This window comes from Sinocyclocheilus grahami, unplaced genomic scaffold (assembly GCF_001515645.1).
Source record: "Sinocyclocheilus grahami isolate Dianchi unplaced genomic scaffold, SAMN03320097.WGS_v1.1 scaffold456.1, whole genome shotgun sequence".
In the NCBI taxonomy this organism is placed as follows: domain Eukaryota; kingdom Metazoa; phylum Chordata; class Actinopteri; order Cypriniformes; family Cyprinidae; genus Sinocyclocheilus; species Sinocyclocheilus grahami.
This window is the reverse complement of record NW_015505635.1, coordinates 333974-360801: the sequence shown is the minus strand read 5'-3', so window position 1 is coordinate 360801 and position 26828 is coordinate 333974. Positions and strand designations below refer to the sequence as shown.

The 26828-nt window shown below is 37.8% G+C and overlaps 1 protein-coding gene across 1 annotated transcript in view; it reads left to right on the top strand.

The window, feature by feature from the left end:
- Positions 1 to 665: 665 nt before the first annotated feature.
- The window catches only part of LOC107552684 (one cut domain family member 2-like), a 38900-nt gene continuing 12737 nt past the window's right edge, over positions 666 to 26828 (top strand). The window contains exon 1 of the mRNA XM_016234628.1: positions 666 to 1689. Within this exon, the coding sequence (XP_016090114.1) occupies positions 666 to 1689 (1024 nt within the window). The remainder of the gene's footprint in view (positions 1690 to 26828) is intronic.

Sequence of the window (26828 nt, the reverse complement as noted above, 5' to 3'; positions counted from 1 at the left end):
TCACATATAGCCTATGTTCATATATGCATATATATAAATGAATAATCCGAAATGTATGCTGTTATTTTTTATCTTACATTATTTATTGTTAAGTATAAGATAGTATAAACTTAAAGTATATATATAAGTATCCTATACTAAAATAATTAAATACACTGAAAAAAATGTTTCATTCATCCAATTAAAAAAATGTAGGGTAATGATTCATGGCTCAATTAAAAAAATATAGATGTGAATCATTACCCTAAATTTTTTTAATTGGATGAATGAAAGTTTTTTTCAGTGTATGCTATAATTGTGGCAGATATTTGTTCACATTGTTGTTTTCTTTCTAGACTAGGAGAAAGCGAACTCACGCTTACAATAATGATGGTAGAACAAGCGAGACTTCAGCACCACGGCCAGCGCACGTCTCTCTCTCTCTCTCACACACACACACACACACACACACAGACGCGCTCTCGTTCAAAGACAGACGCGAGTCCCGCCTCTCGGTAGAAGTGCTGTTGTGCAGAGAGCGAGCCAGACGCGCACCGAACGCTCCGCGGCGATTTTACCAGGACAAAAGCTTCAGCGCGTCATGTTGGACTGACTAGCTTTGAAATCGATGGATTGGTTTTGAAATCGTTTCGGGGAAAATAAGGTCTTTTTGCGCGGCTCTCACGATGGAACTCACGATGGAAAACATGCACGGCGTCGCGTCGCACGCGCAAGTGGGGGACCTGATGAATTCCTCGCACGGCAGACCCTCGTCGGCTTCCCACCGGAGCTTGGTTACCCACGGGCGCTCGGCGATGGTGTCCAGCATGGCTTCGATCCTGGAGGGCGCCGGTGAGTACCGGAGCGACCCCGCGCTGTCGGGCCACCTGCATCCCGCTATGACCATGTGCGAGTCGGGCATGAGTTTGTCCAATACTTACACCACCCTCACGCCGCTTCAGCACCTGCCACCTATATCTACAGTCTCAGATAAGTTCCACCACGCGCATCCGCATTCGCATCACCACCACGCCGCGCACCAGCGCCTCTCCACCGGCAACGTCAGCGGGAGTTTCACGCTCATGCGCGACGACCGCGGCCTGGCGTCCATGGGCAACTTATACAGCCACTATCCCAAAGAGATGTCAGGCATGGGCCAGCCGTTATCCCCGCTCTCCAACGGCCTCGGTTCTCTGCACAACTCCCAACAAGCGTTGTCTGCCTACGGGCCAAGTGCGCATCTCCCCAACGACAAGATGCTCCCTCCAAGCGGCTTTGAGTCCCACGCGGCGATGCTTTCCCGGAGCGAGGAGCATCTCGCGCGGAGTTTAGGCGGCCACGGGCACGGCATGATCTCTAATCTCAACGGGATGCACCCACACAGCCACCTGCACTCGCAGGCGAACGGATCCATGCTGGCGGACAGAGAGCGGCACGGCGGCGGCGCACAGAGCGGCGGATCGGGGCAGGTGGAGGAGATCAACACCAAGGAGGTGGCGCAGAGGATCACGGCCGAGCTCAAGCGATACAGCATACCTCAAGCCATCTTCGCGCAGAGGATCTTGTGTCGGTCGCAGGGAACTCTGTCGGATCTGCTGCGCAACCCGAAGCCCTGGAGTAAACTCAAGTCCGGCCGCGAGACTTTCAGACGCATGTGGAAATGGTTACAGGAACCAGAGTTTCAGAGGATGTCCGCGTTGAGGCTTGCAGGTAAGTCATCATCACCTTCACATGGACAGGATTTAGGAAATTTAATCTGGAAAAACAGTCAAAAATACACATTTTACACTCTTAGAATGCATGCGTCTGATGGGGACGTTGGATTTTACGCGCTTATCGTGTAGGCAGATGAGCTCATTGATTAAAAGGACGCGTTGTTTAAACGTTCCAAACAAACTATAACGTGCAAATACGATAGCAACGTTTACTAATAATGTGGAGTTGTCTTAAGAAACGGCACTGTAAAAATGGTAACCTGCAATTGTTACCTTAAAGCAATTTCTACCTGATTTAACACATAACATTGTTTTATTGGTGTAAATTAATGTATATAGGTTGGTTAAATAATATTTTTGACTTGAATAAAACCAGTTACCATTTTAAGTCTAGATCTGGAAATTACTGTAATTGGTGTAGCCCGTTTTAAATATACTTTAATCTATTTAATAAATCTATATATAAACTATATTTGAGCCTTTTTAAAACAATATGTTTATGCTTACTTTAACCTATTTTTATATGCTTTATAATAAAGCTTCCAAAAGCGGGGTTTGACAGAAGCGAAACTTTTTGAAGCCTTTCAGAGAACCGTTCTCAAAAGAATGTTCTTCTTACAGTGCAAAGAACGTTTTAATAATCTAAAGAACCTTTTCCACGATCACTCTTAAAAATAAAGGCTTCAAAAGGAGGGTTTTCACATCAACGCCATAGAAGAACCAATTTGGGTTCCTTAAGATCCTTTCAGTGAACTGTTCTTAAATGAACCACATGTCATTAGTGTTAGGAATATCTTAATAATCTAAAGAAACTGGAAAGGTTCCATGGATATAAAGACCAAGAGTGCATAACAAAAAGATAAACTATGTAGAAAAAGCCCGAACTAGAATTACAGCATATGGCAGTTCTGTTCCAAAAATATTACTATCTAGCAAAACACCTTTTTTCAAAGTTTCTTTAGTTCAATTTAGAAGCTTTGGTTTTCCAAACAGGGTCTTTTATGGAAACCTAAATATATCATTTAACACAAGACCTCATCTGCTGCTATTCAGAACAGGTTTCAGAGGACCCTCTGAGGCACAAATACACATTACATCACATCTTCATGAGGGCAAACACACAAGCAAATGTGCTCAAGCCATTTCAAGACGACAGTTTGGCATTATAATAATGTCTTTTCGACAAAGGGCCGTTATAGAGAGTTCCTTAATTTGTTTTAAATTTTTATTTATAGTTCAATTGATAATCATTCAGTACCTGCCAGTATTTCTTTGAGTTGTTGGAGTTTAAGGTTCGTTACACTTTCGAAATGGAACCTAAAAAATGCCATTTAACAGTAAAAGGGCCTCTGATTTTAACACAGGCCAAAGAACCCTCGTCTGGTGCGCTTTAGAGCCATATTTCTTAAGAGAGACGCCTTGGCTTTAAAGAGTGTTCCGGACTGGATGAGCATCAAACATTACAGAACGATTTGCTGTCAGAGGCTGATAAGGGATGGAGCGACAACAGATGGAGATCGCCGCTCGCGGGATTTCTCGCAAATGCTCACATTTGTGTGGTTTTTCCTGGGTGTCCCTCGTCCTCGGGGTCCATTTGATGCCCCTCGACTCTCACCGGGGCTCAGAAAGCGGCGGAGCGAGACCTCCAGCTGATCGATAGCGCAGTTTCCCAGCAAAACGGAGCGCAGATCAATGCTCGATTCGGACCTGAGAGGCGGATAAGCGCGCTTTGTTTTAACGCGCTGATTACGCGTCCGTTTCCACGCACGCGTGACGCGGCTGCATTTGCATGCGTCTGATGGGGACATTGGATCTTATGCACTCACTGAGTAGGCAAATGAGCTCATTGATTAAAAAGACGCGTTGATTAAAACGTTCCAGACAAAGTATAACGTGCAAAAAGCAACGTTTACTGAAAACCTAAGGCTAACCTGCAATTTTACACATAAGAATAGTTGCACTGGTATAAATTAATGTTTATAAGTTGGTTAAATAATATTTTTGGGTTGAATAAAACCAGTTAACATAAATGTTATACATTTCAGGTTACCTTTTTAAGTCTAAATCTACCTAGAAATTACTGTAATTGGTGTAACACGTTTTATATATACTTTAACCTATTTTATAAATCTATATATAAACTACATTTGAACCTTTTAAACCTATATATACACAATATTTATGCCTACTTTAACCTATTTTCTATGTTTTATAATATAAACGATATTCAAACGATTAATCGCGATTAATCGCATCCAAAATAAAAGATTTTGTTCACATAGCATGTGTACTGTGTATATTTATTATGCATATATAAATACACACACATGCATGTATATATTTAAGAAAAATATGTCATGTTTATATATTAAATATATTTATATATAATATAAATTATATGAATAAAAATATACATATTAAATATTTTCAATATATATACTGTTTGTGTGTTTATTTATATATACACCTAATAAATATACACAGTACACATGCTATGTGAACAAAATCTTTTATTTTGGATGCGATTAATCGCGATTAATCGCATCCAAAATAAAAGATTTTGTTCACATAGCATGTGTACTGTGTATATTTATTATGCATATATAAATACACACACATGCATGTATATATTTAAGAAAAATATGTCATGTTTATATATTAAATATATTTATATATAATATAAATTATATGAATAAAAATATACATATTAAATATTTTCAATATATATACTGTTTGTGTGTTTATTTATATATACACATAATAAATATACACAAAAACATTTTATTTAGGACGCGATTAATCGTGATTAATCGTTTGACAGCACTATAAAAAATTATAAATTATATTAGTTATCTTATATTACTATATTCATGTTATTGTTTCTTTCTGACCCAAATAAAAGCCAATAAAAAATAAATTAGAAATATAAATATAAAAATATTATGCATCTCAAATATTTTAGATATATATTATTTATTTACATTTTTAGGCCATTTGACAGTAACGATATTTTGACAGGTGCATGATCTCGGCAAGATCATCATAAAAATGCATGAAAGTAAAGTGGTTACCGAGATTACATTTTTTAAAAATGGTAGTGTGCACACAAATTTAATTAAATTGCATGAAAAAAAAGTGTGATTACATGCAGAGATATCAGCAATAAATTGAAAAACTTTCAATACTTGCAAAAAACAGCAAGTATGTTGGAGTAAAGTGCTTAATAAAAGCAAAAGTGTGGTAGCATTAGAGCTGTGAAATACTCCACCACATCTATTCATCATATTGATATTCTACATTTATTAGTATCCTAATCAATAGGTATTCTCCGTTCAGCTTTTGGGGGTTGTGTGGACTGAGGCCCATGAGACGCGTGTGGTTAGAGAGGGCAGCATTAGTGACCTGCGCCTGGACACATGTCCAATCTGTGTGCATTTGAATGTCTAATGGATCACTTGGCAACTGTGATTAATTGCTGCTCAGCACAACTAAGACATCCTTCTCTCGCTCTCTGAGGTTATTCTGACTATAACACAGCATTCAGATCAGCATCAGAGGCATGTTAGTCATCTCTTACTCATCTTTTCACAAAATTATACTTCCTGAACACCTACATGCATAAGAAATAAAAACCACACAGTCTTTCTTTAATATATCAATGATAGAAAATGGCCTGTAATCTCACGTTTCTCCTCTGACTGCAAACTGTAAAAAATCCCTAAATAGATCAAAAAAGAGGAAAAGAAAAAAAGCTTTAATTGCCAGAATCATAAAAATACAGTAACAACATTTTAAGTTCTACAGACTGAAATTAAATTTGCAGTAAACAAAAAAAACCTTGAAATGTACTTAAATAGTGAAATAATGTTAAACAAATAAATAACATTTAAATATAAATTAAAATGACTAAATAATATAAAAGTGCTCAAATCAAAACCAGACGTATTATACATTATGCATATAACATACCTAAAATCTTTTTTTTACCTTTATAATAAATGAAAACCACCTTAAGAACACAAATGGTAAAGAAAAAGTCACAACAAATTAAAGTTCATCACAACTTTTCCACAAGCTGAAATAAACAGGTGCGCAGTGCCATACACACAAACACAAAACAATAAAATAATGCAATAAACATTAATTTCACAACATAAAACCCTACATAACTGATAATTATTTCAGTGAAAACCCATCAAATGTGAAGAGTCACACAGAGGATCCTGGGAATGTCAATTTATGGGTTTTCACTGTAAATTATATATGTATTTTTTCACTTCCAAAACTATAGTTTACTGTAAAATGACATGTAATGTCCCATTAGATCTATTACAGTTTTTCACCATATAAAGGAACTTACCATTAATCAATTAACAGTCCTTTACCGTTAAAATTACAATCATTTTGTTTTAGAGGAGAGTGCAATAATGTCAGCAATCAAAAGTCAGAGATCTCAACATGAACTCAAACATTTCTCATTTATTTTATACCTGGATGATAACTAGTGACTCACTCTGAGTCTATTTAATGATTCTAGTTGAAACATAACTGGAAACGTCATTGAATTTCAGGAATAAAGCTGCAATAACATTTTCCTCAGGACACATGCTTTGAAACGAGCAGCTGGTTTCTGCAAGGCTAGAAAGTGGTTTCAGGTCAGATATCTGTGTGTTTGTGTGTTGTATTATGTTCAGTCTGTTGAGGTCTGCGGTCTGAAACGGCCAGAGACCAGAGCAAGTCGTCAGCCTTTTTGACACGCGCTGCTATGACAGACCACTTCACTGGCTTTCATTCACACACACACACACACACACACACACACACACACACACACACACACACACACACACACACACACAGTAAATAAAGTTTTTATTCAGAAATTGCAAGTAAATTTCACAAATAGTTACAAAAAAACTCAAGCAACACATTGAACTAAACGCAAAATTTTGAAGTTGAAGGCCTAAAATAGTATTTTCTTGTAAAACGTACATTTTTAGTGTTTCTGCTCCATAAAAAAAATAAAATTGAGAATATTAGAGGCCAAAAATGAATTGTCTTCCTTATAAACAAAACCATAAACAGCCGAGGTCTGTTTAAGTATTTTATGTTCTGCAAACACTTTACAAGTGCAGAGATATTGATGCTCTGGAGGCTTCGGTAAATCCATCTTGTGCTGTGAAAACATCAATTGAGAATATATATATTGATATATTGATATATATATAGTTACATTAATAAACATGGACTAACATGCACTAATTTACAAATAATACTGTGATAACACTGTGAACTAGCATGAAATATAATTGCTCAAACAAATATATTGCTCATTGTTAGTTAATGCATTAATTTATGTAAACAAATGAGAACTTATTGTAAAGTGTTCCTGATAGTTATAATGTATAATGCACACGTTGCACTGCACTTTACATTTTCAAAACCAGACTCAATGCATTATAATGCTTAATTATTTAGAACTTTAAAAAGCACACCGAAAGTCCGTGCAGAAACAGTTTTCTACCAGAAATTGTTAGTAAATTTCACAAATAATTAGAAAGAAACTGTAATGCATTGTAGTAAACAATGCAACTTTATTAAATAAAAGTAATGCATTGAATGAAACATGACATTTTGAAAAAGAATTACTGTATTTTCTTGTAAAACACTCCAATAATCTTTGTTTTATTTACAATTTTGAAAGATCCTTTTTTACAGTGTAGTGCATGAATAATATGACAAAATTGCATTACACATGTATTTTAAAGTTTTTTTTTTTACAATTATGTACAACTATATTTTTATGTGTACTTTAAGTCATCATGAATACATTTATATAATGCATTATGATAGAATGTGTTCACTAATGATTTTATTAAATCTTTACATGCATTTTACATAAACTGAAATGGGAACAGAGAGTGGTTTTCACTGTTCCTAAAGAAAGCATAAGATGATACAATTGCATAAAAGAATGCATTTTCCTATAGTTTAGAGCACACAGAGATCAACCTAAAAATCCTTTCAGTGATTTTACTCTTTAACGCCCAATTTTGTTACATTATTCATGCATTACACTGTAAAAAAATGATTTTTCAAAATTGTAAATAAAACAAAGATTATTGGAGTGTTTTACAAGAAAATACAGTAATTCTCTTTCAAAATGTCATGTTTCATTCAATGCATTACTTTTATTTAATAAAGTTGCATTGTTTACTACAATGCATTACTGTTTCTTTCTAATTATTTGTGAAATTTACTAGCAGTTTCTGGTAGAAAACTGTTTCTGCACAGAATTTCTTTCAGCGTGCTTTTTAAAGTTCTAAATAATTAAATATTACCATGCATTATGAGTCTGGTTATGACAATTTAAAGTGCAGTGCAACGTGTGCATTATACAACATTATGACTATCAGGAACACTTTACAATAAGTTCTCATTTGTTTACATAAATTAATGCATTAACTAACAATGAGCAATATATTTGTTTGAGCAATTATATTTCATGCTAGTTCACAGTGTTATCACAGTATTATTTGTAAATTAGTGCATGTTAGTCCATGTTTATTAATGTAACTATATATATATCTAGAGCACACAGAGATCAACCTAAAAATCCTTTCAGTGATTTTACTCTTTAACGCCCAATTTTGTTACATTATTCATGCATTACACTGTAAAAAAATGATTTTTCAAAATTGTAAATAAAACAAAGATTATTGGAGTGTTTTACAAGAAAATACAGTAATTCTCTTTCAAAATGTCATGTTTCATTCAATGCATTACTTTTATTTAATAAAGTTGCATTGTTTACTACAATGCATTACTGTTTCTTTCTAATTATTTGTGAAATTTACTAGCAGTTTCTGGTAGAAAACTGTTTCTGCACAGAATTTCTTTCAGCGTGCTTTTTAAAGTTCTAAATAATTAAATATTACCATGCATTATGAGTCTGGTTATGACAATTTAAAGTGCAGTGCAACGTGTCTGTTATACATTATGACTATCAGGAACACTTTACAATAAGTTCTCATTTGTTTACATAAATTAATGCATTAACTAACAATGAGCAATATATTTGTTTGAGCAATTATATTTCATGCTAGTTCACAGTGCATTAACTAATGTTAACAATGTTTGATTTTTTAAAAATTATTTGTAACTTAGTGCATGTTAGTCCATGTTTATTAATGTAACTTTATATATATATTATATAAATAGTATGCAAGTAAATATATTGTCAACTTTTTCAGCATTTCTTGTGTATTCAATACATTGAAATATATTAAACAATATATTATTCTGTATATTTTCATATAAATAACCTAATGATCTTTAATATATAAGGAAATACATTTTCTTTGAGTAAGGGATTTACAAAAACTAATGTAAACAACTAAACAACTAATTGTTTACAGTATTTAAGACAATATGATTCTACATTTACATTAGATTTCTGCACTTTAATGGTTTCATCATTTGACTTTTAGTAAAGAATTTGATTGATTCTTTCAGATGATTAACAACAATATAAGCACGCACTTCTCTAAATCACAAATGCTACTGTAAGCGCTGATTTCTACAGCACAAGAAACGATCCATATAAGTGACAGAGCATTAGCAGAAGTACAACAGCAAACGTCTCGGAAAAATCACAGCAGTCTCTCATAAATGTAGAAACATTAATGTCATTATTCTGCTGGCACTTATAAAGCAAAAGCAGCACGTCTGTTGTGTTTAAAGCAGATCGTAAACGCTCAAAGCTGATGAGGACTGACGATGAGAACAGAATACTAGTATACTACACACCTTACTGTACACTAGGATGCAAAATAGTACGCAAGTGCAAATACTTCAGATGGTATCCCATATTTTGTCACTTTGCCTCTCTACATTGAACTTAATGGCATTCAGTTATGAGTTATAAATGATCACAGCAGTCTCTCATAAATGTAGAAACATTAATGTCATTATTCTGCTGGCACTTATAAAGCAAAAGCAGCACGTCTGTTGTGTTTAAAGCAGATCGTAAACGCTCAAAGCTGATGAGGACTGACGATGAGAACAGAATACTAGTATACTACACACCTTACTGTACACTAGGATGCAAAATAGTACACAAGTGCAAATACTTCAGATGGTATCCCATATTTTGTCACTTTGCCTCTCTACATTGAACTTAATGGCATTCAGTTATGAGTTATAAATTAGTAAAATCAAAAAGGAAGAGCCAAGATGATGTTAAAATCTGCAGGTCATTTTACATTTACATGCGCAGTATATTTTCCGGTTTATTTATCAAACTAGAAAAGGAAGGTTGAGCTGAGCCATGCAGAGTTATCATTGTTAACTAAAACAATAATAATAAAAAAAAATAGATTTTGAAACAAAATGGGTTTATTTTAACTTAAAATACGAAGATAACTAAAATAAAATCTTTTAGCATCTTTACAATTCTATTATAGTTTTTATTAATATTTTGAACCAGTTTTTAGCTTTTTTTTTTTTTCATTTTCAATGTAATTTTAGTTTTTTTGTTGTGCGTTTTTGTCATTTTTAGTAGTTTTTTTTTTTGTCTACAAAGTTTTTATTAATTCTTTTATTTAACTTTTAGTTATAATAGTACATGAAGTGAAACTATTAACTAGCTGCATTTTTTATATATATTGTATTTTTAAAATTTTATTTCAGTTAACATCTTTTATTTCAAGTAAAGATTTTTTTTTGGTTTAATTTAATTTCAGTTTTAGTTATCAATAATAGCCCTGAAACTGATAAATACATAATTTATAAAAACTATACAGACTGGTTAAAAAAATACAATTACTAAAACTTTAAGTAAATTTAAAGTGAAAACAGAAAATATAAAAAAAATCTAAATCAAAATAAACAAAAATGAGTCAAGCGCATAGCATTTTGGGATACAGTACTCTATTTAGCATGCTGTTGCATACTACACATTTTGCCAAGATTTGCATACTAGTACTCATACTATATATATTGCAAAAATAGTAAGCCTACGGTGAAAATAATGACCCGTATTTGGCCATTTTGAGATTCAGTCTGTGAAAAACCTGTATTGTTCAACCATCAATATTAGTATTCAATTCTGATCCCAAACCAATGGTTGGTGAATTTTGCATAGCAACACATGACCACATTAACCAGCCAATAAAAACCCTGTGCTATTGTGAGAAATGCTCGATTTTCCAAGTCTGAAACATGAACGTCTCTCCTGATGTCTGGACTGAACTGTGAACATCAGCAGATGTGCGTCTCTCTCGTTCACGTATGTTAGATCAATAACAGCCCACCATCCCCCTCTTCTCTCCATCCGTTCTCTCTTTCTCTGCAACACATCACAAAAAAATGACCCTCCATCCATTATGACTGCCACGCCGCTATTGGATTAGAATCGTCACAGCAGCAGAAATTCACCGCCGACAGACGTGAGCTGCATGCCAGAGGACCCTGATATATCTGTGATCTAAATGTTCAAAGTTTCATCTCTGAGCTTCACACACCTCACTGTGCATCCATTATATGTGTGAATATCTACTGCATGGGCACAGCAAAATCTGCATCTTTTAGTCTATTTTAAATTGAGGTTACAGTTCTAATTAAATACACAATACCAATTCTGTCATATTTTATATTAAGCTGTTTTTTAAAACCGGTTGCACACATATTATCGCACTAAGCAGCAAATCACAGCAATGCAGAAGAACTCATGACCTGTTATATCGCGCCGCTCATTTCTCACATTAATTCCAATAAGACACTGATTGACTTTTTCATTATCATTTTCATAAATAAAAGTAAAAATAATGAACTTGGTGAATTATCTCTAGGTTTATCATTGTATAAAAACATTTTACAGTTTTATATATATATATATATATATATATATATAGTATTCCCTCATTTGAAGTAAACGTGCATGTTAAAAAGGCATCCTAACTTCAATATTTTACATAACATTATTACATTTCCTTATGATACAGTAATATTTACACTATGAACTTATTCCATTTGAGTCTACAAATGATAATATTTCTTAGTATTAAATGGATTATTCAAATTAAATTAAACAAGCATGTGGAAAAGGCCTCCTAATCATCAACCTTTCACATAATATTATTCAGTTTACCTTAAAAGTAATCAAAGTAATGTGAACTTCCATTCGAGTAAAAAAAAAATCATAATATTTTATCATTTTTGGCCTCCTAATCATCAACAGTTTACAGTTCACAGAAAACATCTTCTGATGCACGACCTTGGACACATCATCAGTGTGGTTTCCAGGAGTCACTGGGTGTTTCGGGTCTTACAACAGACACCCTCGTCCTGGCGACCCGACCGAGGCTGATCAGACCCCGGCCTGTGTCCAAGTGGCATTCTACTGCCCCCACTGCTCTCCCCTCTTCAACCAGAGCCATCTGGAAGCTTTTTCTGCTGCCTCCACATTGTTACCTATGGATCTTCTTCGGTTAACACCTGTTATGCCCAACGTACCGTAGGCCTTGCTCAGGGAGTGACTGGCAAACCCCCTGCTGCCTACCTCTACTGGCATACACCTGGTCTTCCATTCGTTCCTCCGACAATCCTCCACCAGTTCTTGGTATTTCTCCCTCTTTCTCTCTTGAGCCTCCTCCATTCTCTCCTCCCAGGGCACTGTCAGCTCCAACAAGATCAGTTGTTTTGTGGCCTCAGAGACCAAGATGATGTCAGGTCTCAATTTGGACTGGGTGATGTATGTTGGAATTTTCAGCTGCCTTTCCAGGTCAACTGTCATTACCCAGTCCCGGGCTGTGGAGAGCAAACCTCCTGAGCAGTTTTTCAATGCTTTCTCTGGCCTTTGTCCTTCCTTGATGAAGTGAATAGCCTTGGCTGCAACCTGGGTGTGTCGGCTGTCCTAGATCCCCTTACTGATTGCCTCAGCGATGGATTTGAGGACCTGGTTGTGCCTCCATCGATACCGGCCCTCACCCAGCACCTTGGACCAGCTGCTCAGGATGTGTTCTAATGTCCCTACTTTGGAACAAAGGGGGCATGCAGGTGTTTCTATTTTGCCCCATGTGCACAGGCTGAATGGACATGGGAGGACATCATAGACCCCCTGAATCAAGAACTTGATTCTCTGGGGGTTCCACTTCCAGATGTCCTTCCAAGTGATACTCCGCTCCATCGCCTGCTCCCACTTCATCCAGGCGCCCTGCTGCCGCATGGCCACTGCTCTGCTGGTTCGCTCTTCCTCGACCGAAGCTCGCACCTCCTCCTGTACCAGCCTCTGCCTCTCCTTTCCGCCGGCAGAGTCATATCGGGTTGCTCTTAGGCTCCGGCACTGTTCCAAGGATGGCCTTGTGGTTCAGCCGAGTCTCTGCTTACTGGACTGCCTCGGCTGTCCTCCACTTCCTCCCTGTCCTCACAACAATCCCTGCGCCGGACACTTTGGCATCTCTGGATCCAGAGTACTGCAGATGTTCCCGTGCAACGATGAACTCCTCCCTGACTGAGCTTGTTGGTTTTCCCATATAGCCCGATGTTACTTAGGCTACGCGGTAGACCCAGTCATCTACGCAGATAGCTGCTCACCTTTTGCTCAAAACCTTCTACCACAGTCATGGGGACCTCATAGATAAGCAGAGGCCAGAGGATTCTTGGGAGGATTCCATGCTGGTAGACCCAGGCCTTGAATCTTCCAGGGAGCCCAGACTTATCAACTGTTCTCAACCATCCCTCCAGGTCAGCACCGGCTGCCTTGATGGAGTCTCTATCACTCTACAGTTGAAGACCTTACCAAGGCTCTTCACCGAACTCTCAGTGACTGACGGGATCTGTGGAGGTCGTCCATGAAGGCTCTTATAGGCGGTTGCCTTACTCCAGACTTACTGAGGGGACCTCTGCACTCTGTTTCAGCTGCCTTGACCAGCATATTCATCGCCAGCACAAATAGGTCACTGAGATGGTGCAGCCAGTGATTATCCCCACCTCCAGCTGGTGCCATTCAGATGTTAGCTGGCCAGTAGTAACTCTCAAGCTGAACTTGTTGTAATAGTCCAGGATGAGATCTTTCACCTTCTGCGGTACATGGCGTTTCTCCAGTGCGACCTTCACCAGCATGTGGGGTGTATAATTGGTTCAATTATACTGAGGTGGTTCAGAAGATTGATGTGTTTGATGTGTTTATAAAGAACAGAAAGAAAGTTAAATTATCTAATCTTGGCATAGAACAACAGCTTGTCATTATACAAATCAACTGGAGTAAATTGCTTAAGTATTTGTCATGCATGACAAAAATGTGTGTAATATATCACAACAAAACAAAACATCTTCAATTATTGTTTATTAGAGAATTCTTTATTTGTGAAGTATAAGCATATACTATAGATGATCTTAAAGTAAACAGACATGAAGTAAAAATCACAAAACCAATTCTGATTTTAAAATCGCATAAAACAGGGATGGGAGTGAAAATCATCTTTCATAATGAAGGAACTGTGGAAATATCAGTCATCCATAACAAAAGATGTGGGCGGGTGTCAGAAATGTCAACAGAGCAAACAGAAGAGAAACAAATGTTCCCTCTAAATCAAGCTCTTTACCTCATATGGCTAGTAATGAACAACATTAGTGAGGCGATTACCTGTTATTATCCAAAATGGCCTGGTTGCTACAGATGTGTTAAGGTTGTGGTACTCCAGAGCTGCAGAGGAAAGATAGGGAGAGGGAAGAGAAAGAAAGCAAGAGAAACTGTTGTAGAGAGGGAGAATAGATAAGAAAGCTTGTTTCCAAAGACATTGCTTTGATCCTGGGTCCAGAGGCTTAGCTGAGCACATCTACTCTCCAGCAGACAGTACAGAGAGTCTAGCCACATTTCCCAAATAAAACCTTTACTCAAATGCATACTGGCAGTGTGATTAAAGGCTCTGGCTGACATCCTGCCTTCAAGGCAGAATTACTAAGCAGACTGTAAAATTTCAACAGCTGTTGAATTACTTTACTCGACTAAGGTCTAATCTGAGGAACAGCAGTGTTTTGTCATGTCATTATTATTCATTTTAATCTATTTTGCTGAAACTATGACCAAAACTATTAAAAAACAAAACAAATGTCGAAAATACCCAAAAAATTTTTTTTAATTTTTAGATGTATTATCATCTGTTAATTTAAACATGTATCATACAAAATTTTGAACAAAATACAAAATTTCTAGTTTAGTTCATTTTAAGCATTGTATGCAGTTATTCAACAGCAGGTAATCACTGTGCTGATATTCTGAACAACAGCACAATTGCAAGCCTCATATTGCTTTTATGCATCAGTTCAATAAATAAGAAGTTAAGATTTAGCAACTTATATAATTTTAGACATAATATTACCAGTTACTTTGTCTTTTATGTTGTTGTTGTTGTTGTTGTTGTTGCTCTGTCAACAAAAATAGTACCAAAAAAGCCAAAGTAGGATCAACTGTTGCATGTCTCAGAGCAACACAGTGTTTCAGTGTCCTGTATGAATAAGCGTTGTCAAATGAATCTGTTGGGTACTGTGACTCACTCATAAAATCTGAATATGCCCACTTTCCTACTATTTAGTATGTGAAAAGCAGTACTTGGAATGTGCATGAGCGATGTGATTGCTGTTGTTGGGCTGGATGTACTGTATGTCCAGAATTAAATTATTACACACATGCATAGTTTCAAGAATGCACTTTTTTAAAAGTCTGAAAGTAAATCCTTCAACAAATGTAGTACATACACACGGACACATTCAGAGTTAAGACAATGGAGGATGTGTACTCTCAGAAGAACAAAATTTATAGCTTGTCACTAGGGCAGTACCCTCAAAAAGACATATATTTACCCCTTCAAAGGCTCATATTACTACTCTAAGGTACTAATATACACCTCTTAAGTTGTCCCAAGGGACAAGCAGTTGTACACCTAAAGGTACAATTTTTACACATGTTTCTTGATACTGAGATGCATTAGTTCACAGAAAACATCTTCTGATGCACGACCTTGGACACATCATCAGTGTGGTTTCCAGGAGTCACTGGGTGTTTCGGGTCTTACAACAGATACCCTCGTCCTGGCGACCCGACTGAGGCTGGTCAGACCCCGGCCTGTGTCCAAGTGGCATTCTACTGCCCCCACTGCTCTCCCCTCTTCAACCAGAGCCATCTGGAAGCTTTTTCTGCTGCCTCCACATTGTTACCTATGGCTCTTCTTCGGTTAACAACTGTTATGCCCAACGTACCATAGGCCTTGCTCAGGGAGTGGCCAGTAGTAACTCTCAAGCTGAACTTGCTGTAATAGTCCAGGATGAGATATTTCACCTTCTGCGGTACATGGTGTTTCTCCAGTGCGACCTTCACCAGCATGTGGGGTATTGAGCCATAGGCGTTGGTGAGGTCCAGCCACAGTACTGCCAGGACCCCTCTACCTTCTCTCGCTTCCCTAATGAGCTGGGTTACCACACCCGTGTGTTCCAGACAACCTGGAACTCCTGGTATCTCCAGTGCGACCTTCACCAGCATGTGGGGTATTGAGCCATAGGCGTTGGTGAGGTCCAGCAACAGTACTGCCAGGCCCCCTCTACCTTCTCTCGCTTCCCTAATGAGCTGGGTTACCACGCCCGTGTGTTCCAGACAACCTGGAACTCCTGGTATACCTCCCTTTTGCACAGACGTGTCGATGTACTTATTGCTCAACAGGAAGTTGGAGAGCCTCTTAGCCACGACGCTAAAGAAGATTTTGCTCTCCACACTGAGCAAGGAGATAACCCGAAACTGGTCGATATTCTCAGACTTCTCCTCTTTTGGTATACACACTCCCTCAGCATACCTCCATGGCTGGGCGATCTTCCCTCTCCTCCAGATCATCTTCAGGACCCTCCAAAGCCGATGTAGTAGCTTTGGGCAGTTCTTATACACCTTGTAGGGCACTCCACTTGGGCCTGGTGCTGAGCTCGATCTTGCTCTCCTCACCACTTCCTCCACTTCCCTTAGGGTCCTTCAGGTCGAAGTCTGATGAAGGCTCTGGTGGTGTTATCAGCGCATCACATGGACCCAGCGGTTGTTCTCTAATGGGGTCACTATAAGTGGCTTTGAAGTGGCCATTTATAGCATCCTTGGAGCAGGTGAGGCGGCCAGCCCTCTTTTGGCCAAGGAGCTGCTTGGTCAACTTGAATGGATTGGCCAAGAATGCTTCCCTCTTCCTGGCTCTCTCCTTCCACCTCCTCCTGTGAAACTCTGCCCTCCGTAAGGTCAAGAGTTGTTTCCTTAGGATTGCTCTCAGGTCCGCTAGGCCGGCTCTCTCGGCTTCCCCAGCTGACTTGTATTGCCTCTTTAGCAGCCTGAGTTCTTCCCTGAGGCACTGGATTTTCCTTGCTCTGTGGCTTGGAGCATATGCCGATAGAGCAGGCTTGGATGCCTCAGTTCCAAATCGCTCAGCTGCAATGTTCACTATGAGGGTGGTCTTTGTTCTCAATCGGTGGTCCACATCCCCCTTAGCTGTTACTCCCAGGACCTGGCTTACATCTTCAGCAAATTGTTGCCACTCAGCTCTCTTAGAAGATTTGGGCCTCCTCGGCTGGACCAAAGGGGCACAGCCCGTTGTTATGACTGCAGCTTGCCGGTGTTGGAGGCCCTGTGGGTTGTTGAGCGATGCGGTTTCTTGGGTTATGGTGTCAAGTGAGCTGCTGGCAGCCGGTGTTGACGACACTAGGAGGCTCTGGGCACTGTGGGTTGCCTCCGGGCCTAACTCCCCCTGCGTCTTACCAGAAGTCGCTTCTGTGCGTTGTGTCGTCGATTCCGCTGTCAAGCATCTCATTCTGCCTTGATGATGAAACATCTGTTTTCATTCATACTTTTATTCTGAGGATATTTGTGCAGAAATGGACAGCGAGGACCTCTTTGCAGAAATTGGCTACACAGCAAGAGAGACTAAAAGTCGTACAACTTACCCCATTCCAGGATAAGGCATCCAGAGATATTGTTTTAGTAGAATAAACACAAATAAAACATAATAATTGAAAGAACATAAACACAAAAACATGAGATTAAGACAACCGATTTTATGGTTTATGGTCTTTAACCCTCTGGGGTCTGAGGGTGTTTTGGGCCCTGGAGAAGTTTTGACATGTCCTGACATGTCCTGACATTTGTGCTTTTTTCAGTTGCTAATAAACATTTTAATGACTAAGTTTAGTAGCACCATAATCAGCACAAACTGGGCTACAATAATATGTGAGCAGCATGTATGTATGTGATTGTGTTTTTGAGAAAACAACGTTTATGCGTGCTTAGTGAAAAACTAAAATTTTAAAGTCACTGAAATAAGGCCATAAAACACATACAGAACATTTGTTCACAGGACTATTGAGAACAGATCTTGAAGTCTAGAATTTTTGCATCAGAATGATGTGAAAATCATCTTGTTTACTCACTCACAGAAAACAATATATTGATTTAAATTTTCTAAGACACTTTTTGTGTAGAAAAGGAATATGCGAGGGGGCGTGAATGGTCATGTATAATGAGTGATTCACACCTGAGAAGACAAAGGCCTGCATAATGAGCTGCATAATGAGCTGCATAATGAGCTGCATAATGAGCTGCATAATGAGCTGCATAATGAGCTGCATAATGAGCTGCATAATGAGCTGCATAATGAGCTGCATAATGAGCTCTCAGGTGTGTGACTGAGAGGGAATTGCTACAAGAAATAATGAAGAAAAAGAAATGTATCTATTTTTTTGTTTGTAGTTTATTTAGAATATATATAACTATCACATCATTTTGGGAGTGTGTGCATCACATGGTCTTAGCTGTGGTCCAGGCTCTTGTGCGGGGCAGGAATCTCAGAGCCTGTGGAACATGTCAACGTCAGTCTCTGGTTTCCATGACCAAGTGGGCTGCTTATTTGCTTTGGCTCTCTTTGCAACAGGTTCTTTTGCACTGTTATTCTCACATCTGAAATAAAAAAGCAAGCATGCTGTTTACACAAACTACATTATTAACATTATTATGATGTTCACTGATACTAGTACTAATTTATCGAAACAAAGAACACAATTACCACATAGCAAACATATTTTACCACAAAGTAACTAAATCAAATGAAAGTAACATCTGTAAAATAGTGAATGCACACTTACTCTTGTAGGGCACTCCACTTGGGCCTGGTGCTGAGCTCGATCTTGCTCTCCTCACCACTTCCCTTAGGCGGGGCTCCTTCAGGTCGAAGTCTGGTGAAGGCTCTGGTGGTGTTATCAGCGCATCACATGGACCCAGCGGTTGTTCTCTAATGGGGTCACTATAAGTGGCTTTGAAGTGGCCATTTATAGCATCCTTGGAGCAGGTGAGGCGGCCAGCCCTCTTTTGGCCAAGGAGCTGCTTGGTCAACTTGAATGGATTGGCCAAGAATGCTTCCCTCTTCCTGGCTCTCTCCTTCCACCTCCTCCTGTGAAACTCTGCCCTCCGTAAGGTCAAGAGTTGTTTCCTTAGGATTGCTCTCAGGTCCGCTAGGCCGGCTCTCTCGGCTTCCCCAGCTGACTTGTATTGCCTCTTTAGCAGCCTGAGTTCTTCCCTGAGGCACTGGATTTTCCTTGCTCTGTGGCTTGGAGCATATGCCGATAGAGCAGGCTTGGATGCCTCAGTTCCAAATCGCTCAGCTGCAATGTTCACTATGAGGGTGGTCTTTGTTCTCAATCGGTGGTCCACATCCCCCTTAGCTGTTACTCCCAGGACCTGGCTTACATCTTCAGCAAATTGTTGCCACTCAGCTCTCTTAGAAGATTTGGGCCTCCTCGGCTGGACCAAAGGGGCACAGCCCGTTGTTATGACTGCAGCTTGCCGGTGTTGGAGGCCCTGTGGGTTGTTGAGCGATGCGGTTTCTTGGGTTATGGTGTCAAGTGAGCTGCTGGCAGCCGGTGTTGGCGACACTAGGAGGCTCTGGGCACTGTGGGTTGCCTCCGGGCCTAACTCCCCCTGCGTCTTACCAGAAGTCGCTTCTGTGCGTTGATAGATATATATAAACAACAAATAAAAGGTTTTAAACTGTATTGTTAATCAAAATAAAAAAATATATAAATAAATAACTATATTCTGATAAATTCAAACTAAATCTGGTCTCACTTCATTAAAAATCTTAGTCCTAGAGGAGTTCAGACTATCATCATCCATCAAAATATGCTTAAAAAATATTGGACTCAACACAATATTATTTAATTTTCCTCACAGTACAGTACTGTGATAGTGTATATGGAATGAGATGGTAGTACAGATTTATTACTATATTCATGCACTATTTGGTGCACTATTTGGCGTAACTTTAATTCTCGCTGTAGTATTGCTGCTGCCGTCATGTTGTGGAGTCGCTGTGTGTTTTGTTGTGAAAGAGAAACTACTTTGTTTGGTCTTCCAAACAGTATTCGAGTATTTGATCATTAAAACCATCCAAATATTCACATATGATTAAATAAAATTAAACAATTTTTATCACAAGAGCATTTGATTAAAAAAAACGCCACAAAAATATTAACTACTATGATTAAATAAAATTTAATAAAAACACCCCAAATATATTCAAATATTGTTAAATAAATTTGATTATTATATGTGACCCTGCAGCACAAAAGCAGTGTTAAGTCGCTGGGGGATATTTGTAGCAATAGCCAACAATACATTGTATGGGTCAAAATTATAGATTTTTCTTATATGCCAAAAATCATTAGGATATTAAGTAAAGATCATGTTCCATGAAGATATTTTGTAAATTTCCTACCGTAAATATATCAAAACTTAATTTTTAATTAGTAATATGCATTGCTAAGAACTTCATTTGAACAACTTTAAAGATGATTTTCTCAATATTTAGATTTTTTTGCACCCTCAGATTCCAGATTTTCAAATAGTTGTATCTCGGCCAAATATTGTCCGATCCTAACAAACCATACATCAATGGAAAGCTTATTTATTCAGCTTTTTTTGTTTGGAAAAATTGACACTTAAGACTGGTTTTGTGGTCCATGGACACATAAGTGAATATATTTGGGGTGGTTTTATTAAATAATGAAATAAAAAGTCCTTATAAGAGCACTTGATATAAATAAAACACCCCAAATATATTCCCATATGATTATGATGCAACAAATGATTAAATAAATACTCAAAACTGTCATTTTATCAGTGTATAATCAGTAACTTACAAACCAGTTTTGTAGGCTGTTTTATATTCACATCACATTGACCGAAGCTCACACACACACTTCAAAAGAATCCAAAACAAAATAGTATTGTTCTTTTCCAATCTCTCTCCTCAAAAGTGTGGAAATGACGGTTAGCGTGTTTTAGAGGAGCACGAGATCTCAAAACATGAAGCAGATGATGTCTGACATGAAAGCAGACGGCCATTGATTGAGAGCTTTGACTTTGTGAGAAGGCGAGTTGCTGAAATGATCGATCGAGGCTTTAATAATTGATAAGCGGGAGGGAGGGAGACGTGGAGCTGCGTAACAGACTCAGTTCTTGGTAAGCAAAGTAAAACGTGCCATGAATACTCACGCAGACATTAACACTGAGGTGAGCAAAGGCACGATGGATTTGAGAAGAGAAAGAAAAAACTGATGCTGATGCTGCTGCTGCGAGATGCTCCACTGATTATCATTTGTGCCTGTCAGCAAATACAAGTGAGATCTGAAGGTTGAAGATGCGCTTGCATTGTGTTCACACAAACTAACACCATTTATCCTGGGTGCATGCATCTGCATATCTATGCATCTCATTTTTCTTTTACCGTCACAAAATCAAGGATGAGTACAGATATATAATATGCAATAGAAAACTAGCAATGCAAACCTTGTCTGTACATACTTATTTACAGTTGGGGAATACAGTTGACCTCAAATGCAAATTAAATCCGACAAATGCACACTTAAAAACATGATAAACATGATGCAAATAATGCTTTTATACTCTAAAATGCATGTTTAGTTTGATATAAAACAGTCTATGTAATCGTTTAGATGTGTGTGTGTGTGTGTGTGTGAAATGTTAGCGACCAAAACACACTCGAGAATAACACGCATACATAAAGCACAGGGTTAATTTAAGATCTGCAAGTGATGGTTTGCTCTTGCAATGACTTCTTGGCTTTCGGATCAATCAAACTGTCTATGAATGGCGTTTAATTGAGCTGCTGGGGATGGATCTGGTCTGTCAGATGTTTGTCCACTGAGAAATTGATTTTGGAGGCCAGTTAGGAAAGCCACAAGACAAAGACGAACTCACCCTGACCTGGACAAAGAGAAAACCTCACTTATACTAGACAACAACTGCCTGAAAAACCAAACCCGCTCGCTGATATAGTTCATATTATCTGATCTAATTATAATCAGAATGGTTATGAAGGGCCTTCTAGTCTGTGTGAGATTTTATAAAGATGTTTTAATGTAATGGACATAATGTATTTTAATATGAATGTGATAAGAATTTTACTTTTACATTCTTTCAGCACATTAAAGCTAAAATAAAAAAGAAACTGCGTCTTAAAGCCAGAGTAAACTTTCCTACGGGATGAAGTAAAGTACATTTACAATTATTATTAAATTCAGAATTTAAGCCAGTGAACAATTCACTAGAGGAAACTTGGTTCCGTATTATGATTTACAAAAAATCCACTAGCATTGTTTGGCCAAGAAAAAAAAATGTTGCATTGATATTTTAAGCAGCAGAAATGAGACGCATTGATTAAATATGATTAGAACCGCAGCAGCATGTAATGGGTGTGTATTGTTGATCTGGTTTGTGTTGACTAGGCTTTGATTGACATGACTGTTTCTCGCCAGCAGTAGCCCGGCCCGCGCGGGAGAGGGTTCGTTTCACCGCACCCAAAAACAGAACCGCCCCGCTCAAGCCATCGATCCCGAGCCGAGCTGTTAGCGGCCTGGTGCGGTTAGTTATCGATCCCGCCCCCCGCTCTCTCCGCCACGCCCACACGCACACAGACCACACCCACCTCAGCAGACAGCATGCTCACATATGTGCAATAACTGTAATGGCTACGGAAACTTTACAAAAGGATTTATTTTGCACAAATGGTTGTTACAACGTATAATCCAATCTAATGAATGTGCGTTTTAATGGCACGATTATTTATTTTATTTGGCGTACTATTTATACGCAGAAATTGACTTTGGCGTGCATATTATATGCAATGGTTAGGTTTAGGGGTTTGGGGTAGGTGCATATTAGCCTATATGTATGCCTAAATGAGTATCATATATGCACGCCAACAAAGTGCGTATCATATGCACGTCAAACACGTGCGTATCGTATGCACGCCAAAGTCAGAAGCACGCAAAATACACAAAAATCGTGGTATTGATGTGCATTTTCATGAGACGTAGACTCCATCTTGAATTTAACGTGGATGAAAACGAGGCTGTGAGGGATAGACGTACAGTCATGGCTCGCACTGTAAAGAGGTCTGAAATCACGTGATTTTCAAAACTGTTTTATGGAGTTTTGTTTTTTTCTGGAAAACATTCGGTAGGCCTATCCATTGAACGCACTGTTTATTTCTATTCCAGCCTCGTTTTCATTCATGTCAAAAATTAAATATGGCGCTGACGTCTAATTGTATGACTAAAGTGTATTGTAATAAAGAACATCTAATCCTAATCTGGCACCATTGCTTTGGTAGCATTTTAAAAATGCCTACACATTAAAAGGTATAATGGATCATTTTCTGAAACAATTATAATCCAATCTCCAACCTGTTTCATTACAGAAGCAAACCACCTTTTTGCATTAGTCTGTTGAACACAAGAAGCATCCTCACAATTTAAAGCATTAAAGCAAGAACATGTTATTATACTCACTAGAAAGCTTGTTTAGAAGAAGAATTTTGTAGTGTTTTTAGTTAAAGGGTTAAGCAAAATAATACAAGATTGTGATGAATAGATTAGTTAGATGAATGAATGAATGAATATGGATTTAGACAACTCTCATATTCTTTCAAAAAAACTGCCATATGAACTCAGAAGAACATAGCAAATATATAAAAAAGGACAAACTGCAGCAGTTTATACTCATCCATCTGAGTGATGAGATATCAATATCAGCGCTTACCATTGGATTACAAAACTAAACAGACGCTGCCCATTAAAATGTCATCTGCAAACATCACACGCATTTCCAGTATTGAATGTCTTTTCTGTGATTACGCGGCTTCCTTCACATGAGCTACAGTCAATATGTATAATTTTCTTATTTTAGCAATGTGGGTTTATGTAGTCTTGATGTCACAGACAACCCTCAATGTGCGGTCTACCATATTTTAGTGTATGAAAATATTTTAAAATGGCTCTGAGTCTGATTTATTGCAACCGGCATTAAAATGGAATAACAGTAAAACTGTTAAAAACCAAAAATGTTCAGCAAATTATGGCTGTATTAAGGGGCTGCACACTGTATTATTATTGAGATGGAGATGCCGAGTTATCAAGCGCTGCTGTGTGACCTATATATTAAATACATGCTTCATGGAAAGGTCCTAGACCATTAATTTGTAAGAAAAGGGGTTAAAAATGAAGCAACTGAATGCTGTTGTCACAATAAACGACAATAAAAGAGTTTATACTGTAACTCATTTGGACCTGGATGAGAGGTCATTCCTTTGCATTTACGGATATTATTTAGGCTATGCAACCAGATTCGCTTTGATAAGGTTAATCGTAGAGAAACGTTATTTGGTCCGGTTGTTTGGCTTGCAGAGATGAAATGCATCGTTCTCTGGTGTCTAAAATAAAGAATTTCCCCAATCGGTTTCAGCTTAATTCCTTTCATCTTAACAGATATACTATTAAAAGACTGCTACAGTAAGCATGTCTCTTTTCGAGGCATATAGATCAGCATTTTGTGGTCTGAACCTGTTGTTTCTGGTAATTATTATTTGCCCACATTCATGCATTGCATTGCGTTCATTCGCTAATGTTCCATGCTTGAGAGTGTTGGCCATTTCCCCAGTGTTTTGGCTATATGTAAGTAAAGGAAAGTTGTCTACTCGCCCGCTGCAGTCTTCTGTTTTCCCTTCAGCCAGAAATCCCATCTGTACTATTAAAAATGGCGGCTGACATCAAACATTATTGGCTCGAGCGTCTCTCCCACACGCACGTGGCGACGCGACGTTAAATTGAATGCAAGCGACTGAATGAACGCATATTTAATTGCAGACTCATTTCCGTACTGTTTTGCACGTACACTTGCTCTGGCATTTTATTATTCTTGCGGCACTACTTTGTTTAGTGCTTCTTGTAGCCTATTCATATATTATCATATGGGCCTATGTATTTGCTAAATGAACAGGCCTATGTGGCTAAATATTGAGTAAATAATGTCAATTTAAATCATATTAGCTTATTTTTCTTGCAGAATGTCTCCTGAATTGTGATTCTGAAAACATTCAGGTTCAAAATAGTAGAAATTATAGCCTATTTTAAATTTTTACGACCACAATTTGAGTGCAACCAGATAATCAAATGTTAGGCCATTATCATGAACGTATAAATAAAAAAAGCAGGAAATACTCTCGGTAGGACTGTATAGTAAATGTAGGCTGCTCAGTGTTTTGATCATATCTCTGCTGGTTGAATGTTAAAGTGCGTCTAATGCGCCAGGCAGAATGCGCGTCTTTCTTCTTTCTGTCTGCGCTCTGCTGTTGCCATAAAAGCTGCAATGATCGATTTTCCTCTGTTTTCTCTTGCGCACGTGGTCCAGTAATCAGGGCCCCTTCCCAGGCGATCGATCCGTATTGATCCCCCACGGAGCGCGTGACACCGGGAGGAGGCTGGTGGGAAAGAGCCGAAATGATGCTCGATACAGAAACAGGAGACAATCAGACAAAAGAGCTGTAAATATGGGTCAGAGAAGAGGGAGAGTCCTCATCAAATGCTGCGCTATATCGTATTGTCCGTCATTTGAGCGTTCACCTCTCCATATATGATTTGCTGAAGCAGATGAATCTGTTTTGTCTTCACATCTGTCCATCAGAGACAGCCATGATGTTCTTATGAATCAAAATACTGCTCTTGTGATTTGAACAAACCTTAACCTAAAATATACAGAATGTTTCTAAACGTTTCTCAATAAAGTTTAAGTGATTTATACAGACTACCTAATAATTTAAATAATATAGTGTGTATTAGTTATGTTAGTCTACATAGATACATAGATAGAACAACAAATATACAGAATGTTTCTAAACGTTTCTCAATAAAGTTTAAGTGATATATACAGACTACCTAATAATTTAAATAATATAGTGTGTATTAGTTATGTTAGTCTACATAGATACATAGATAGAACAACAAAATGATAGATAGATAGATGAACGGATAGATAGATAGATAGATAGATAGATAGATAGATAGATAGATAGATAGATAGATAGATAGATAGATAGATAGATAGACAAATGAACGGATAGATAGATAGACAAATGAACAGATAGATAGATAGATAGATAGATAGATAGATAAACGGATAGATAGATAGATAGATAGATAGATAGATAGATAGATAGATAGATAGATAAAATGATAAACAGACAAATGGATAGATAGATAGATAGACAGATAAAATGATAGACAGACAAACAGATAGATAGATAGATAGACGAATTAACAGATAGATAGATAGATAGATGAACGAATAGATAGATAGATAGATAGATAGATAAAAGGATAAACAGACAAATGGATAGATAGATAGATAGACAGATAAAATGATAGACAGACAAACAGATAGATAGATAGATAGATAGATAGATAGATAGATAGATAGATAGATAGATAAAATGATAAACAGACAAATGGATAGATAGATAGATAGACAGATAAAATGATAGACAGACAAACAGATAGATAGATAGATAGACGAATTAACAGATAGATAGATAGACAGACAGACGATAGATAGATAGATAGATAGATAGATAGATAGATAGATAGATAGATAGATAGATAAAATGATAGACAGACAAACAGATAGATAGATAGATAGATAGATAGACGAATGAACAGATAGATAGATAGATAGACAGACAGACAGATAGACAGAGACAGACAGAC